The sequence below is a fragment of the Pristis pectinata genome, chromosome 4 (assembly GCF_009764475.1).
Source record: "Pristis pectinata isolate sPriPec2 chromosome 4, sPriPec2.1.pri, whole genome shotgun sequence".
In the NCBI taxonomy this organism is placed as follows: domain Eukaryota; kingdom Metazoa; phylum Chordata; class Chondrichthyes; order Rhinopristiformes; family Pristidae; genus Pristis; species Pristis pectinata.
The window spans coordinates 19,683,882-19,698,704 of record NC_067408.1 but is presented as its reverse complement, the minus strand read 5'-3'; the positions used below and the strand labels follow the sequence as shown (position 1 = coordinate 19,698,704).

Sequence of the window (14,823 nt, the reverse complement as noted above, 5' to 3'; positions counted from 1 at the left end):
TTAACTGTTGGCTAAGCCACTTCCCCCCTATCTACCCATCAGTCAATGCTGTCAAAAGCTCCTTAGATTTTGAACAATGCCTACAAAGGTTCACTGACAGTCACTGTGCAGTAGGCCAACTCAGGGACAGGTGCTAGAGAAGTTGGTAATTTAAGGGGCCCATGGCCTCATGCCCTACTGGGAAGACCTTATAGGAGGAGGGGCCTGTCTATCATATGCTCTGCCAGTTCAGAAAGTGCAAAGAAAATTGGTTAAAATACAGGTCTGGAGCACGTCGTCGGGGTTGTGAGCAAGAGGAGTCAGGAATGATGGGTATTAGGGAAAGGGTGAGACTCATTGTTAGAAGGTTGTTATCGTGTATTGGTGAGTTGGAATTCAGTGATTGGGAGTGACAATGAGGTGGGGAGGGCTGGCGACGTCAATAATTGGGGACAGTTTCCAGTAGCTTGGATGTTTCAGGTCTGGCAGCAGATTTGATGGTAAGGGTAACATTGAGAGAAGGTCATAAAATTGTGGGAGTTACCATGGTTTTGGGGGGCAGGGGTCTGCTGATTGATGGATTGTCTAAGGGAGAGTTGGGCAAGAACATTACAAAGGAAACTGAACTGTGTTGTGCCTCCGGCATACCCCGGCTCTGCTCACGAAGTTCCAGAGTCCTACAGAAGCAAGCTTCACAGCCTTGATTGGAAGCCTGCCTTAGCATGAATGTGCCTGGTTCTAATCAGGAATGTTTCTGAATATTTCTGACATTCAGCAGCACTAAAATAGCTAAAATCACAAGTATTCAGACAATTTTAAAATTATTACTTTTCTACCTCTAACATTCAAAGAAAAATACTAAAATTAAGTAAATTTTTTATCTTAGTTCCTCAGAGCCTTTCTTCTCTGTTGAAGAGAATGGGGAGGCTGTGTCTGTGCTAGGTCCAACCTAGTGCAGGATACTCATACAGATTCCCAGCCCCAAGCAGCAGAGAAGTGCCAAACATTACATTGCCTGTCCAGCATGGCAATGCCTTCCTGATAAACATCATACTCCAGGACTTCTGTATGGATATCCCAAAGTTCCAGGCAGCTTCACAGGAAGTGTTGACATTTTCCCATTTGCCCTTCAGGCAAAACAGCTACCTCTTCCCTTCTTCTCAGCCCCTTGGTGGGAGAGGGAGGATTGAAATTTACGTTCATCTTCTAAATACCCTAGATCTGAAGTTAGGGTGGATTTCCAGGCTAAATTCATAGTGGATTGAATATTTAATGGGAGTTGGTGGCTCCAAGAGGTGTAAACTATGTAAGTATGTATTTTTTATGAAACCCATTTGAAATGTGATTCCCAAATATCCACAAAATTTAAATCATTGATTAGTCCTAAATGCCTTTGATGGGATAACACTGATCCTCATTTGTTCATTATGAACTGGAAGCCAAAACTCAATGCAGTGAAAAACTGAAGCAAAAATAGGAAGTGTTGAAAATACTCAGCAGGACAAATAGTGTAAAGAGAACTGTAAACTTTCAAATGTGAATCCTTCATTAGAATTAGAACAGGGAACAATAGAACAGTCTGAGAACATTTTTCACTTCCCCTTGCTCTGTTTCTTTGCAAATTACTGACCCCGGTATTTTTTTTAGTTTAAGTTTCCTTATTTGAAGTGCCTGGAAGAGTCTGCTAGCAACTTATTCTGACCTCTTCTAAGTACCCCAAGAGTGATCTATTTTTAAATATATTAAACATACTCCAGCAATTTGGTTTCTCCCAATTTGCCACATTGGGAAGTTTAAAATATTGCATGGTTGATAAACTTTGCATGGAAATATTTAAAATTCCCAAGGAAATTCACCACATATTTCTGAATATTTATTTTGGAAACAGAAAAATTACAGAGCAACCTCCAAGTATTCTATGCAAGCATAAAACATTATGAACAGTGAGACCATATAGAGCACTGTATTTTCATATCCCAAATCCATTTATAGTCTTCCAACAATTTAATGTATTGTAGCAGTTGCTACCGCGGAATAAAACAAGACTCTACTCGGAGGATTGCCAAACAGAACTGGTTTATTTTCCCGCCTTGTGCGGGCCCTTTAAGGGAGAAAAACTCCCGCCCAAAAAAACCGGCAATGACGTAAGTCCTACGTCATCAGGACTTTCCCGCGCGCGGGTTCTCCCCGTCGCTCGGAAAGACGAGGCCCGCTGCCATCTTGGGCCTCGTCGCTCCGACGCCGCGCGACCCGACTGCCGAGCCGGTTCGCCCGACTAGACGGTGAGTCGCCACAGTATTGTGTTACTCCCCTACTGACAGAATTCATAGTCTACTACTAATGCACATATAAACCTAGCAGACACACAAGTGCTATACTAGGGTAATGCATGGCATCAATGAACTTACTTATAACAAAAGAAAGTGCTCCAAAATGTTCAGTCTACACTGCTGAAAGATTCTGATCCATAGAACAGTACAACACAGGCCTACAATATCTGTACCAACCATGATGCCAATCCAAACTAATGGCATCTGCCTGCACATGGTTAATATCCCTCCAATCCCTGCCAATTCCTGCTCCTGTCTACATGCCATTTAAATGTTGCTATCTTTACAAGTAAAGCCAGCATTTATTGTCCATTCCTAATTGCTCTTGAGCAATGGTGGTGAGCCACCTCCTTGAACTGCTGTCATCCTTCTGGTACTCCCATTGTGCTCCACCACCTCTGCCTTGTTCAGGCCTGGCATGGTCCAAATTTTACACCAAATTTTATTGTTGTCTACAAAGCCAGAACCTTGTGACCACTGGAGATCTGAAATAAAACAGAAAATCCTGAAAATACCCGGCAGGTCAGGCAGCACTTGTGGAGAGAAACACAGAATCAGTGTTTTAGGGCATAAAACCTTTCATTAGAACTGAGAAATTCGTGACTTAAGCTTTAAGTTGCAGAGGAACTTAAGTTGCAGAGGGGAGGGGAAAAAGACCAAAAGTAAGGTTTTGTGATGGGGTGTAGTGTGAAAGGATAAGGGCAGCAAATACATGGGAGCGCCATCATCAGTAGGTTCCTTACCAAGCTTCATACCATTCTGACTTGGAAATATAGAGTCATAGAGTCACAACACGGAAACAGGCCCTTCGGCCCAACTGTTCCATGCTGATGCTGGTCCTTCATTGTAACTGAGTCTAAATTCTGAAACTCCCTCACCAAAAGCACAGTGGGAGTACCAGAAGGACGACAGCAGTTCAAGAAGGCAGCTCACCACCACTGCTCAAGAGCAATTAGGAATGGACAATAAATGCTGGCTTTACCTGTAACACCCAGATACCCATAATGGAAAAAAAAAGTCTGAGGATGAATTTCTACCTCAAAGTGACATTGTTTGGGGTAAGTAAAGGCTTTACCCTTCTAGGCTGTGCATGATCTTCACTACAATCCTGAGTGTGTGCTCATATAAAGGTTTTCTTGCAATTAAGATTAAAATGATGAACATAGGTTACACTTAGGTTGGAATGGGTTAAATTCTCAACACAATGTTGTCAGAAATGTGGATTTGATTCAAATAAAACATCTTTGTAGAACAATGGTGATTTGTTCAAACTTCCTGAAAAACATTCACAACTATGGTGCTATGGCAACCTATTAAAATGAGCATCAGCAAAGGGTGGTTCCCTAAAAATGTTTTTCTGGGTGAGGGGGACATTACGTATGTGCAGCTGCTCAGTCCCTGGTGACAGAGAGCTGCAACAGCTTAATGACCCATTCTTGGAGCTACCTACACTGTTAGGAATGCTAGAAAGTAATCATTATTCCACAGGGACAATTTGAGAGTGGAGCAGAAATTGAAAATGGAAAAGCAGAATACTGCAGATAATGTAAAGTCAAGTGGCATCAAGGGAATAAGAAAATAATGGTTCATGTGTAACCTTTTTTTCCTAGATCTTTCCTCAAGCTTAGAGGTGATAATTTTCAGAGTGGCACCAGGCTGGCCTGGGTGTGTGGGGCAAGAATCAAACTATCCAATCACAGCAACTCTTAGACAAGTCCAGCTAGGGTTGTCAACAAATCCACAATAGATGGGACACCACATACTTAAATACAAAACTAACTGCCTTGTCAGAGATCAGTATGGCAAGCCCTTTTTCTGATATAGCTTCCCCAATCTGGGCACCCAACCTGTCAAGGGCCCTGGTCTGTCTTTGCACTGAATTATCTATTCTGGTGAACCAATGGACATTGTGTCAGATTTCTGTGGTCAATGTATCTTTGTGGTGTCTTGCATCAATCATAACAAAAATGTGTACTCTTAATGCATTTTGAACATGCTGGTCCACTTGTTCATTCCTGGGATGAGATGCCAGGCATAGCCAGACTACTGCCAATGATCCTCTGGGAAGTGCACCAGTATAGACAAGGTCAGTTTCCTATTCTGTGGGCTTTGTTCACAGTGACCACCTCATCCTATTTGACATGAAGACTCAGCAGGTAGAGATTTGTTGATGTGAACTCCCCATAATGAAGTGTATTGATATATGGAAAGTCTCACATTCCAACCCAAACAGCACTGACTCAGATCACTACATTAAAAATATTGTTCACCTACAAGTGCAAGATCAGTTGGCAGTCATCCACCACTTGTATTATTTGAGGGTCATTTGTACTGAGTGCAATTAGCATTGCTGTATATCATAGGAAACAATGAAGGTACAAACAAACAATTTGTTGTGTCTGAACACATTATAATTTCAGGGAAAGAAAACTGATAGAAAATTGATAGCGCGGGTTAGAACAGGGTGTCAGAGCCCAGGGAATCTGGAGTTTCAATAGAGCAGAAGAGAAGGAGAGAAAGGAAGGGGAAAGCTTGGTAAGGAACCTACAGATGATGGTAGTCCCAATGTAAGCAAAGTAAAACAGGAAAAGATGCACATCAACCTGTAGAACCATGAGTAAATGCAGTGAAAACAAACAAAAAAATAATAAATTTAGGCCAGTGAAGCATGTTAGAATGAATACAAGGGAGCATATCCCAAGAGAATATGGAACATGAAATTGTGCAGTTGTAGTAGTAATTGTGCATGTAGAGAGGAGAATGAATTGGTTGGTCAGAATGTATGTTAATAAGAAATGAGAAACAAGACAATGCAAATTAGAATGTGGTTAAAAAAATTATACAGAAAGAACTTGGGTAAATGAGATCCTGTGCAAGTGTGAGTAAAAGGAGAGTGTGGGGTAGGGAACCCCTCATCTCAGATCTAGTATAGCTTAGTTGTATAAAGTAACTACAATTTGTCTGTCTCTTGAATAATAAATAGCTGTTCAGCTGACTGGATTGAACCTTTTATTGACCAGGCAATCATATGTTTTATAATCCATCTGTTCATGAGTTTGCAAATCAGGAACATCCTTTATTAAAAAGCAATTCAGTTGTTTTCCACAAGGGCTCAGCAAGCAGCTGGGCCCTGTAGATTGAAAACATTATAAATTTGATCATCATTTTGTGAAGAGTTTGTGATATCGGAGAAGGTTGCAGGAGGGATTTTGCACTTTTGTTCAATGCCTTTTGATTAGTGAGGGGGGAAAAGGTCAGGTACCTACTCCTAGTCAATATCTAGCAACCCCTTCAGAAAATAAATGCATGCAGACTTCAGATGAAAGTTGGTCATGATGTTTTTGAATCCGAATGGCCAGCTTACTATGGAGATACAAGAGACTGCGAATGTTGGAGTCTGGAGCAACAAACAAGCTGCTGGAGGAACTCAGTGGGTCAAACATCATCGACGGTGGGGGGGGGGGGGGGGGGGGCGCGGAGTAGGCGGAAGGAATTGTTGATGTTTCCTTACTATCTTGGGTGAAATGCTGGAAGGCTTTCAGCATTGATAAATCTCCAAATCCCCTTATACTCTGCTGAGGAGTTAGCACTGGTAGGAGAAGAGAAAATGTCAGAAAAAATGGATGAAATAATTGAAAACAATGTTTCTCTATTTACTTAAACCAACAACTTTCAGATAAACAGTGCTTTCAAGCACATCATCTTTGCTCTATTTGTATCAAAGTTACAGCGGTGGGAGGAGAGCAATTTAAAATGGCAAAGTCATGAATATATAACATTCCTGATGATGAGGAAAACACTTACCCACTGTATCTAATGTAGGGAGGAATGTAAATCCTACACAATCTTATTGCAGTTTGCCAGTATATCGGATAATGCACTCATTACTGAAAAATACTGGGTCCCAATTCACCTTCTGGGCCAGTTTGGGTTGTATGGGCAAGGACATGAATCAAAAACTTCCTCACTGAGCAGGAACAAATTTCTATACATTCAAACTCCAGTGCCTCGCCTGAAACCTATTTCATTTCATTCTGGACTTCCCATTCCATGCAGAAGGATCAGAGAAGAGAATATTTTATATATGTTTACGGGAAGTGGATTGTAAATTATTGTCCATCAATAATTGCCATTGGGAAAGAGGCATGGTCTATCTAGCAAGAGGTATCCATAAGCTACTCTTATTTCCTGCAGGGTAAGAGGGAGGAAAGGGAAATGCACTTAAGGAGATCGTAGACAGTGCAAAGAAAAAGTTGGTTACCTTTCATATCAGGATTATTGTGGAGACTTTCAGCTGAGGAATACAGTATGATAATGATTATATTTCATTTTGCAGAGGGTGGGAATCCCTGGATCTCTCTACCTGGTGGGTTGTGAAGGCTAGATCATTGGGGGTATTTGAAGAGAAAGTGGTAAGTGTTTGAAAGATCAGGGACTTGAAGACTATGGGTAACTGATACAAGAGAAGATAAAATCTGGAGCCATGATCATTTAAATGGTGGGTAGGTTTGAAGGACAGACTGGCCTATCCTGCTACTATTTTCTTATATTTTATATGCTTCATGCATGCTTGCAGAAACTGCTTGATTGTCATTGATTTCATTACCAAGATAATCAGATGGTTTCTGCAATAAATGACTCACCCACAATGCTAGTTTTACACTAGCAACACTTTCAAGTATCTGTGCTGGTTCATACCTATGTGCATAAACCCCAAAGTCTAAATATTGCTGAATATGTAACATCCTAAAATGTTGAAAATTTACTGCATTGGAAATTGTAACCATCAGGAATATGTCAATTTGCAAAAATTTCATTAGCAAATGACAACACTCTGAATAACCTGAATATCAGATTTTTTTAATGAAATAAGAAAAAGCTGGTTTTTTTTGTAGGACCTTGTCATCTTTGGATTTTCCCAAAAAATGTACAGCCAGTGTGTAACTTTCGGAATTGCAAGTAAAATCAATAATGTGAGTAAATGCATTCAGGTAGATTCCACAAACAAGAAATGTTTGCAACTGTAACCATTCTGTATTAGAACTAACACAAATAAAGTGTTGTAGATTGTTTCCAAAAGATTTCTGCAGCTTTGTAACTAGCTAATGAAGCGAAGTTCCTTTAATAGATTGCAAATATAGGGTTGGGAAAGGAGCGTGAAAAAATAATGGCATTGACTGGTGATTCAATTCCATATCGTTCTCTGAAAGACACTGGACGAGTTTTGTCATCTTGTTTGCAAAATTACAAGCTTTGGTAACATTTTATATGGAATGAACCTTACCCATTCTGACTGGATTGTTTTTCTATGCAATACGTACACAGTAGAATTCCAATAATCTGCTATCCAACTATTTGGAAGACCTGATGTTTCAACATCTGGTTCACTGGGTACTGACTCCACGTTCCTTTACACTCACTGGAGCTCTATTTTTCATGCTACTTTCCTCTCACTTGGGCCCCAGTTTCTGCACTCCCTTCAACGCATAGAGGCCCTATTTCCCACACTCCCTTCCACCAGTGGAGGCCCAGTTCTCATGGTCCTTACCACTCAGCTGGGGCCCTGGTTCCAACAATCCCTTTAAACTCACTTGGTTCCATTTCCCATGTCGTTTTGTAACTTACCTGGTCTGTTTCCTATGATCCCTTTAAATTTAATGGGTTTACTGGAAAATTTATGATTCTACCGTGAAACATCTAAAACAAAGTGAATTAAAAGTGTACTGAAGTATTAATAAAATAATATCTGCAAGTCCAGCACCACCTAAATCCTCAGCATGTGGAATTAATAGTTTCACTGTAGTTAACTTCAATTACATTACATGTCCAAGGTATTTTATGTTGGTCTTGAATTCAAGTAAATTGCATTACAATCCTGCATCCATCTTGACAACTTAGAAATGAAACCCTACTGCCTTGCAGTTAGCTGATCATTATTAGCAAAGAAGATACTAGAAAAGATTTGAAAAATTGCAAACGATATACATTTGTTCAGGAGAAGGTACAGGAACAAACCCAGAAACTGGATGTTGATGTGGGAGGCACAATCAGTAAGTTCACAGATGACATGAACATAGAACATAGAACATAGAACATAAAATGTAGAATTTAGAACATAGAACATAAAACATAGAATATAGAACCGTAAAGCACAGGAACAGGCCCTTTGGCCCACTATGTTTATGTCGACTGTGATGCCTGTCTCACTGGTTTAATCTCACCTTCTCAATTTGTGGATGAATGAGCCAATGCTTGGTCAGATTTATCTCACAATGATAAGAAGAGCCAAAACTTTTCCTGGTGAAGAGGCTGTCAGAAGGACAATAAGAGATTTCAATTGGTCCCTTTGGGATAATATTGTTTGGCAATCACGGATAGCACCTGAGTGCCAATGTCAGTAATATTAGGGTTATACTCCCAAGGCATTTAATCCCAACCACATACCAGGAGACTCAGTTTTAGAGCTTTTCTTTTCGTCCCCAGTTCTATTTTCACATCTATTTGATTCAGAATGGACAACTATTTTGCAATCACTTATATGACACCTCCCCCTCCGACATCACCCTCTTCCTCCTCCATCATCACTGCTTTTTATGATCGCATTTAAACCCATTTTATTGTTTTGTGTTGAAACCATTAGAATATATTATTTAAACTATAAGCCAAACATGAATGTAAAGTCATCAGCCCAGGTACAATTTCAATTAGTGCAGGCAGCTGTATTATAAAGTAGTGTCACATCTTAGAAGAAAAGCAATGAGAGAAAAGATCATTTGGAATCAACTGGAGTTAATTATTTTCTTATCTAATTTGGGCTGGGTTGTTTCTACATGGGGATAGTCACATGAAAGAAAAGTTTACGTACAACCATCCTTAAACATGCACTGCAGTCTGATTTCCAATTAACCTTTACTTTGGGCTGGAGATGTAAGGGGCACAACACTGTACCATTTATACTGCTAAGCAAAATGAGTGATTCAACATGTCACAGAATGAATATTGAATCTACAGTTATCACCTTCATCTTCCTGAGTGCAGCAGACAGCAACTTCATCAAATGTGGTCGGTTAACTTTCTTTCTTTACAATGACATAAATCATGCATCATCAGGCTGAAGCATGCCTTATGTTACTTATGCAAATGATCACCTTGATGGAACTGCCACATGAATTTTCTTCCTTTGCAAAAAGAAGAGGTTTCCAGATTTTTTTCTTACATAATTTCCTATAATTCAATGAGCCCATCCTAATATTAGCCTTTCAGCTCCTTTGTAACTTACCTTGTCTGCATTTTTCCCTGTGATTTCCCTCACCCCCCCCCCCTCCCCCCCGCCCCTAACCTCAACACCTGAGCTCCCTATTCCTTTCCAACCTGGTGACCTTTTCAACTGTGTGTTGTTTGTTCAAGCAATATCGCTTTTGCTTAAATTTTTGATGGCTGTTTTCTTGTAAATAAAATCACTTCACCCTTAAAAAATGAAATAATGTTGAGAGGTAGGAGGTGGACGTGATGGTGGAAGGTGGAAATTAAAGTTGACATTTTATACTGATTTTATTTTTTTATTTAGGTTTTGCTGAAGTTTAGATTTTTTCTTAATTGATTTTTTCTGTGACCAAATCCCTTAAAAAGGAATCCACTGGGAGCTCAGTATTTTATTCAAAAAATAATATTGTTGAATCGACTCATTTTGTGCTTCAGTTATTCAAATGTTCTTTGGAAAATAAATATACGAATAGGTTGAAATGTTTGTTTTGGACCTTATCGCACAAGCAGTTGCAGTTTATTTAAGGAAATGTTTATGCAGTAAATAAGCACTGTGGTTACCCAAAGGAACACCATCAAAGCCATCAAGTTAACAGTCTTTAAATGAAATTTAATCAGAGTTCCATTATTAACCCAGAAATCCAAATTAATTCTTATCGGATGAGATAAAAATGGAAGAAAGGAAAGAATGAAGATTTTTGAATTGATCTAAACCAATAAGAAGCCACTGTGAGCTGACATTGCAGTCTATTTATGTACACATAAATTACTTCACAAGGATTCAAAACCTGTAGGTTAACTGTTGGGCCTTGTGATTGTTATAAAACTGTTGATGTTCTAGATTACTCACTGTGATTGTTAGAAAGGTTAACTGACATTGGGGTGTCCTAGGAGCACTAGCAAGAAGATTCAGAAGAGAGATGGGCTCTGATAGTTTAGTAGTACTTTAAAAGAACACAAGAAAGGGTAGTAAAGAAAAACTATGGACAATAATTATGGGAATTCTAGGATCTTCTTTGAAGCTCAGAATCAAAGTCTATTTCTTCAACAGGGTGTTTAAACAGCACACTATAGCAGCAGTCTGTAGTCTTCTGAAAGAGCCTTTGACTGAAACTGCAGCATCATTTCCCAATAAATGCAAGATACAGTGATGAGTGGATACTTGCTTTCAAATTATGTGCATAAAATCAGTCCCAATATCTTGCAGGAGTGCAGTCTGACAAGAAAAATTAACTAATCATCCTCCATTCTGTCCAGGAATAATGGTGACACTCTATGCAGCCTTGTTGGTTTGCTGTAAAATTGATTAAGTTTGATGAATTGTGCTGATTATGCTGTTTGAACTGAGTGCCAGCTTAAGGCAACTGAGTAAGTCATAGGGTTGAATCCTGTAAGGATTGTAGTTTGATTTGCAAATGAAAGAATATTTCTGAGGAAGTCTGGAAAGTGAGTTTCTATTGATGAAATTGAAAGTCTATCATTGAACCAGAAATTTGTGGCTCAGGAGACCACCATTGTATCCACAAGTGCAAAAAAAAAGCAGCTTTTTGGGTTTCCCCCACTTCCCAGCACTTGGTGTCCAGTTTAGTAGATTATGGTCTTCATGTCCTCATCCTATTAAATCAAGGACAATTTCTGCCTCCATCACTCTTTCAAGGCAGTGAGGTCCAGACCCCACTGCTTTTTAACCTGAATGAGAATTGGTGATGGCTGTTTTGTAGATATCCTATTAATTAAACTGATGTTAGAATTTGAGATTCTGAGTTACAAAACAGTATTAATTACCTTGAGAATATGTGACATTAATTTGCAAGGAAAAATATTACCATCAAATAGATGATAATAACAGAATTAGCTCTCAAGGAATGGCTCATTTATTCCCAAAACTAATGACTAAATCTTGCAAATGTATACAGTCCTATAATTTGTTGAAAATTTTCACATTGCAAGACACATTAGCAGAAACATTTCTGTTTTTGCCAAAATGGCATTTAAAGTCAGGACCTCATCTATGTATGGATGCACATGAGGGAACTGCCTATAAATTGGACTCAGTACACTTTGGGGTGAGCTACTCGAGTGCTGCATATAGCCCTGTTGCCTAATCCAAAACTGCAAAAACAATTGTCCTTTCTTTAAGATATTGTTATCAATTCCTGGTCAGGGAACATAACTTTAGGGCAGGCAAGGCAGTGTAGTGGTTAGCGTAATGCTATTACAGCGCCAGAGACGCGGGTTCAATTCCGGCAGCTGTCTATAAGGAGTTTGTACGTTCTCCCCGTGTCTGCGTGGGTTTCCTCCGGGTGCTCCGGTTTCCTCCCACATTCTAAAGATGTACAGGTTAGGAAGTTGTGGGCATGCTATGTTGGCGCCGGAAGCGTGGCAACACTTGCGGGCTGCCCCTAGAGCACTCTACGCAAAAGATGCATTTCACTGTGTGTTTTGATGTACATGTGACTAATAAAGATATCTTATCTTATCTTATCTTATCTTATCTTATCTTATCTTATCTTATCTTATCTTATCTTATCTTACCTTATCTTATCGTGGTTTGTGTTAAGGATGAACCTATGCATTTCACTGGATCTCCCTCAGGTACATATAGAATCCAGAGTTGCGTTTCTGTACCTTCAGTACAATTTATGAGATAGAGAGCTTAGTGGAATGATGTCACGACAACAACCTTTCCCTCAATGTCAACAAAACAAAAGAGTTGGTCATTGACTTCAGGAAAGGGGATGGTGTATATGCACCTGTCTACATCAACAATGCTGAGGTTGAGAGGATTGAGGACTTCAGGTTCCTAGGAGTGGACATCACCAATAGCCTGTCCTGGTCAAATCACGTAGACGCCATGGCCAAGAAAGCTCACCAGCACCTCTACTTCCTCAGGAGGCCAAAGAAATTCGGTATGTCCTCTTTGACACTCACCAACTTTTATCGATGCACCATAGAAATCATCCTATCTGGATGCATCATGGCTTGGTATGGCAACTGCTCTGCCCAGGACTGCAAGAAACTGCAGAGAGTTGTGGACACAGCCCAGCATGTCACGGAAACCAGCCTCCCCTCCATGGACTCTGTCTTTACCTCTTGATGCCTTGATGAAGCAACCAGCATAATCAAAGACCCCACCCACCGAGGTCATTCTCTCTTTCATCTCCCATCAGGCAGAAGGTACAGGAGCCTGAGGGCACAAACCACCAGGCTCACTGACAGCTTCTATCCCACTGTGATAAGACTATTGAACGGTTCCCTTATATGATGAGATGGACTTTGACCTCACAATCTACCTTGTTGTGACTTTGCACCTTATTGTCTACCTGCACTGCACTTCCTCTGTAGCTGTGACACTTTACTCTGTACTGTTATTGTTTTTACCTGTACTACCTCAATGCACTCTGTACTCAGTCAATGTAACTGCACTGTGTAATGAATTGACCTGTACGATCAGTATGCAAGACGAGTTTTTCACTGTACCTCGGTACAAGTGACAATAATAAACCACTACCAATACCAATTTGAAAAGGGAGGAGAAGGTGATTATGACAATGTTGTGGAGCTGAGGGAGGTGAAAGGAAGAGAGTTGCTGATGAGGAGGAAACAGAGCATGTCAAATTACCAATGTTGCATAAAGCCAGTTGGACAGTGCTGATGTTGATTATCACTGGTGACGTGGAAGAGGTAGCAATTTTCTGTTAAAGAGCCTCAGAATACAATTGTCATGGGTTAATGAGAGAAACCAAATTATCTTTGATTTAATAAATTTTTTTTTGCATTTTCAGGGTCTATTATTTTGTTGATGTTTTGTATTGTGAGAACGGAGAAACGAACAAGTCCATGGTCAGGACATTCAGTTTCTCAAACCTGTTCCATCATTCAATTAGATCATAGCTGCCATGAACCTCAATTTAAATAACTTGTCTTTTCTTCACAACCCCCACTATCATATGTGCCGAAAATTGAATGACCTTAACCTTTTCATTATCCCACCTTTCCACAGTTTATTTGACCAGATTAATACCTCTCTATATGTATGAAAGTTCTTCCTGAATGCACTCCTGAATGATCCAGCTTACTCTCTTTTTAAGATTCTAACCTCCAATTGTGATTCCCCACCCAAATCCACATTAGTTATTCAAAATAATATTTTAAACACCTTTAACCATGGAGGGGAAGGTGAACTTCAACCTAAAATGGAAAATCCACATAAATAGGTGGAATACAGCTTTTATACCCCACTAAACCGAGCCTTGTATCTGATCCCATCAGTGTACCAGTGGGTAGACTAGATTAGAATTTAATCCATGATGTAGAAAATAATTAATGGGGAACGTCTTGACTATTAATATTAGTCTGATGGAGAAACAGCTCATTTCCTTGATATTAATAACATTTTTTTGTTTTTCAGATGACACAGGAACAGTACTTGACTCAACGAAACAACATCCAGACCTCAGAAAACCAATATGTCTACAAAGTTGGGATTTATGGCTGGCGAAAGCGGTGCCTTTATTTTTTTGTCCTACTCTTGATGATTCTGCTGTTGGTGAATCTTGCTCTGACAATATGGATCCTGAAAGTCATGAATTTTACAAAAGTAAGTAGTGTCAAGGAAAATTGTTTCTTTTTAAATATGCAAATTACATAAAGTGATATATTTGAATACTGGCAATTTAAAAAAATTTCCAATTAAAGACCTGCAAATAAAAATTTTCATTGTAAACAATTCAGTCTGTAGTGGCTGTAAACAAGTGCTCTGGGGCAGCATGTATCCATGGGCCGAGGATATATGGACTGTGCTGTCCAATCTAAGGTTACCACAGGTCATTGGAGAGAGTGGGTCTGAATCTGCAAAGGGGAGAATTCAATGTTGCTGTTCGTGAGCTCTGAGGACCACCTTACCCGTCCTTGGTCCATAGTCACAAAACCTACCTTTGGCTCCAATTTAGCTGGATTGACAGCTGGACCAGAGGGTACCAATGGCCTCTCTGTCCTTTGATAGACTCTCCTTTGAGCCGGACTCTCAGAGAGGTGGGTCAGTAGGTGTTTGATTTGATTAGCAGTGAGCATTTGGAACTCCTGTGTCCCTTTCATCCATCATTTATTCTTTAGGTCACAAGTTTCTTTCTGGACCTCAGTCTTCAGGTGTCTGTAAAGCGATTTCTTTTATCTTGAGGTGTGGTACTTCTAGTTCAAGAAGCACTTACACTTGCAGTTAATTGGCACTGGATCCCATCAAACCAGTCCT

At 39.8% G+C, this 14,823-nt stretch overlaps 1 protein-coding gene across 4 annotated transcripts in view; it reads left to right on the top strand.

The window, feature by feature from the left end:
* sgcd (sarcoglycan, delta (dystrophin-associated glycoprotein)) overlaps window positions 1-14,823 on the top strand; it is a 365,223-nt gene that overhangs the window by 230,251 nt on the left and 120,149 nt on the right. For all 4 annotated transcript variants that reach the window (XM_052014957.1, XM_052014953.1, XM_052014956.1 and 1 more), the window contains one exon: window positions 13,984-14,172. In XM_052014957.1, the coding sequence (XP_051870917.1) occupies window positions 13,984-14,172 (189 nt within the window). The remainder of the gene's footprint in view (window positions 1-13,983; window positions 14,173-14,823) is intronic.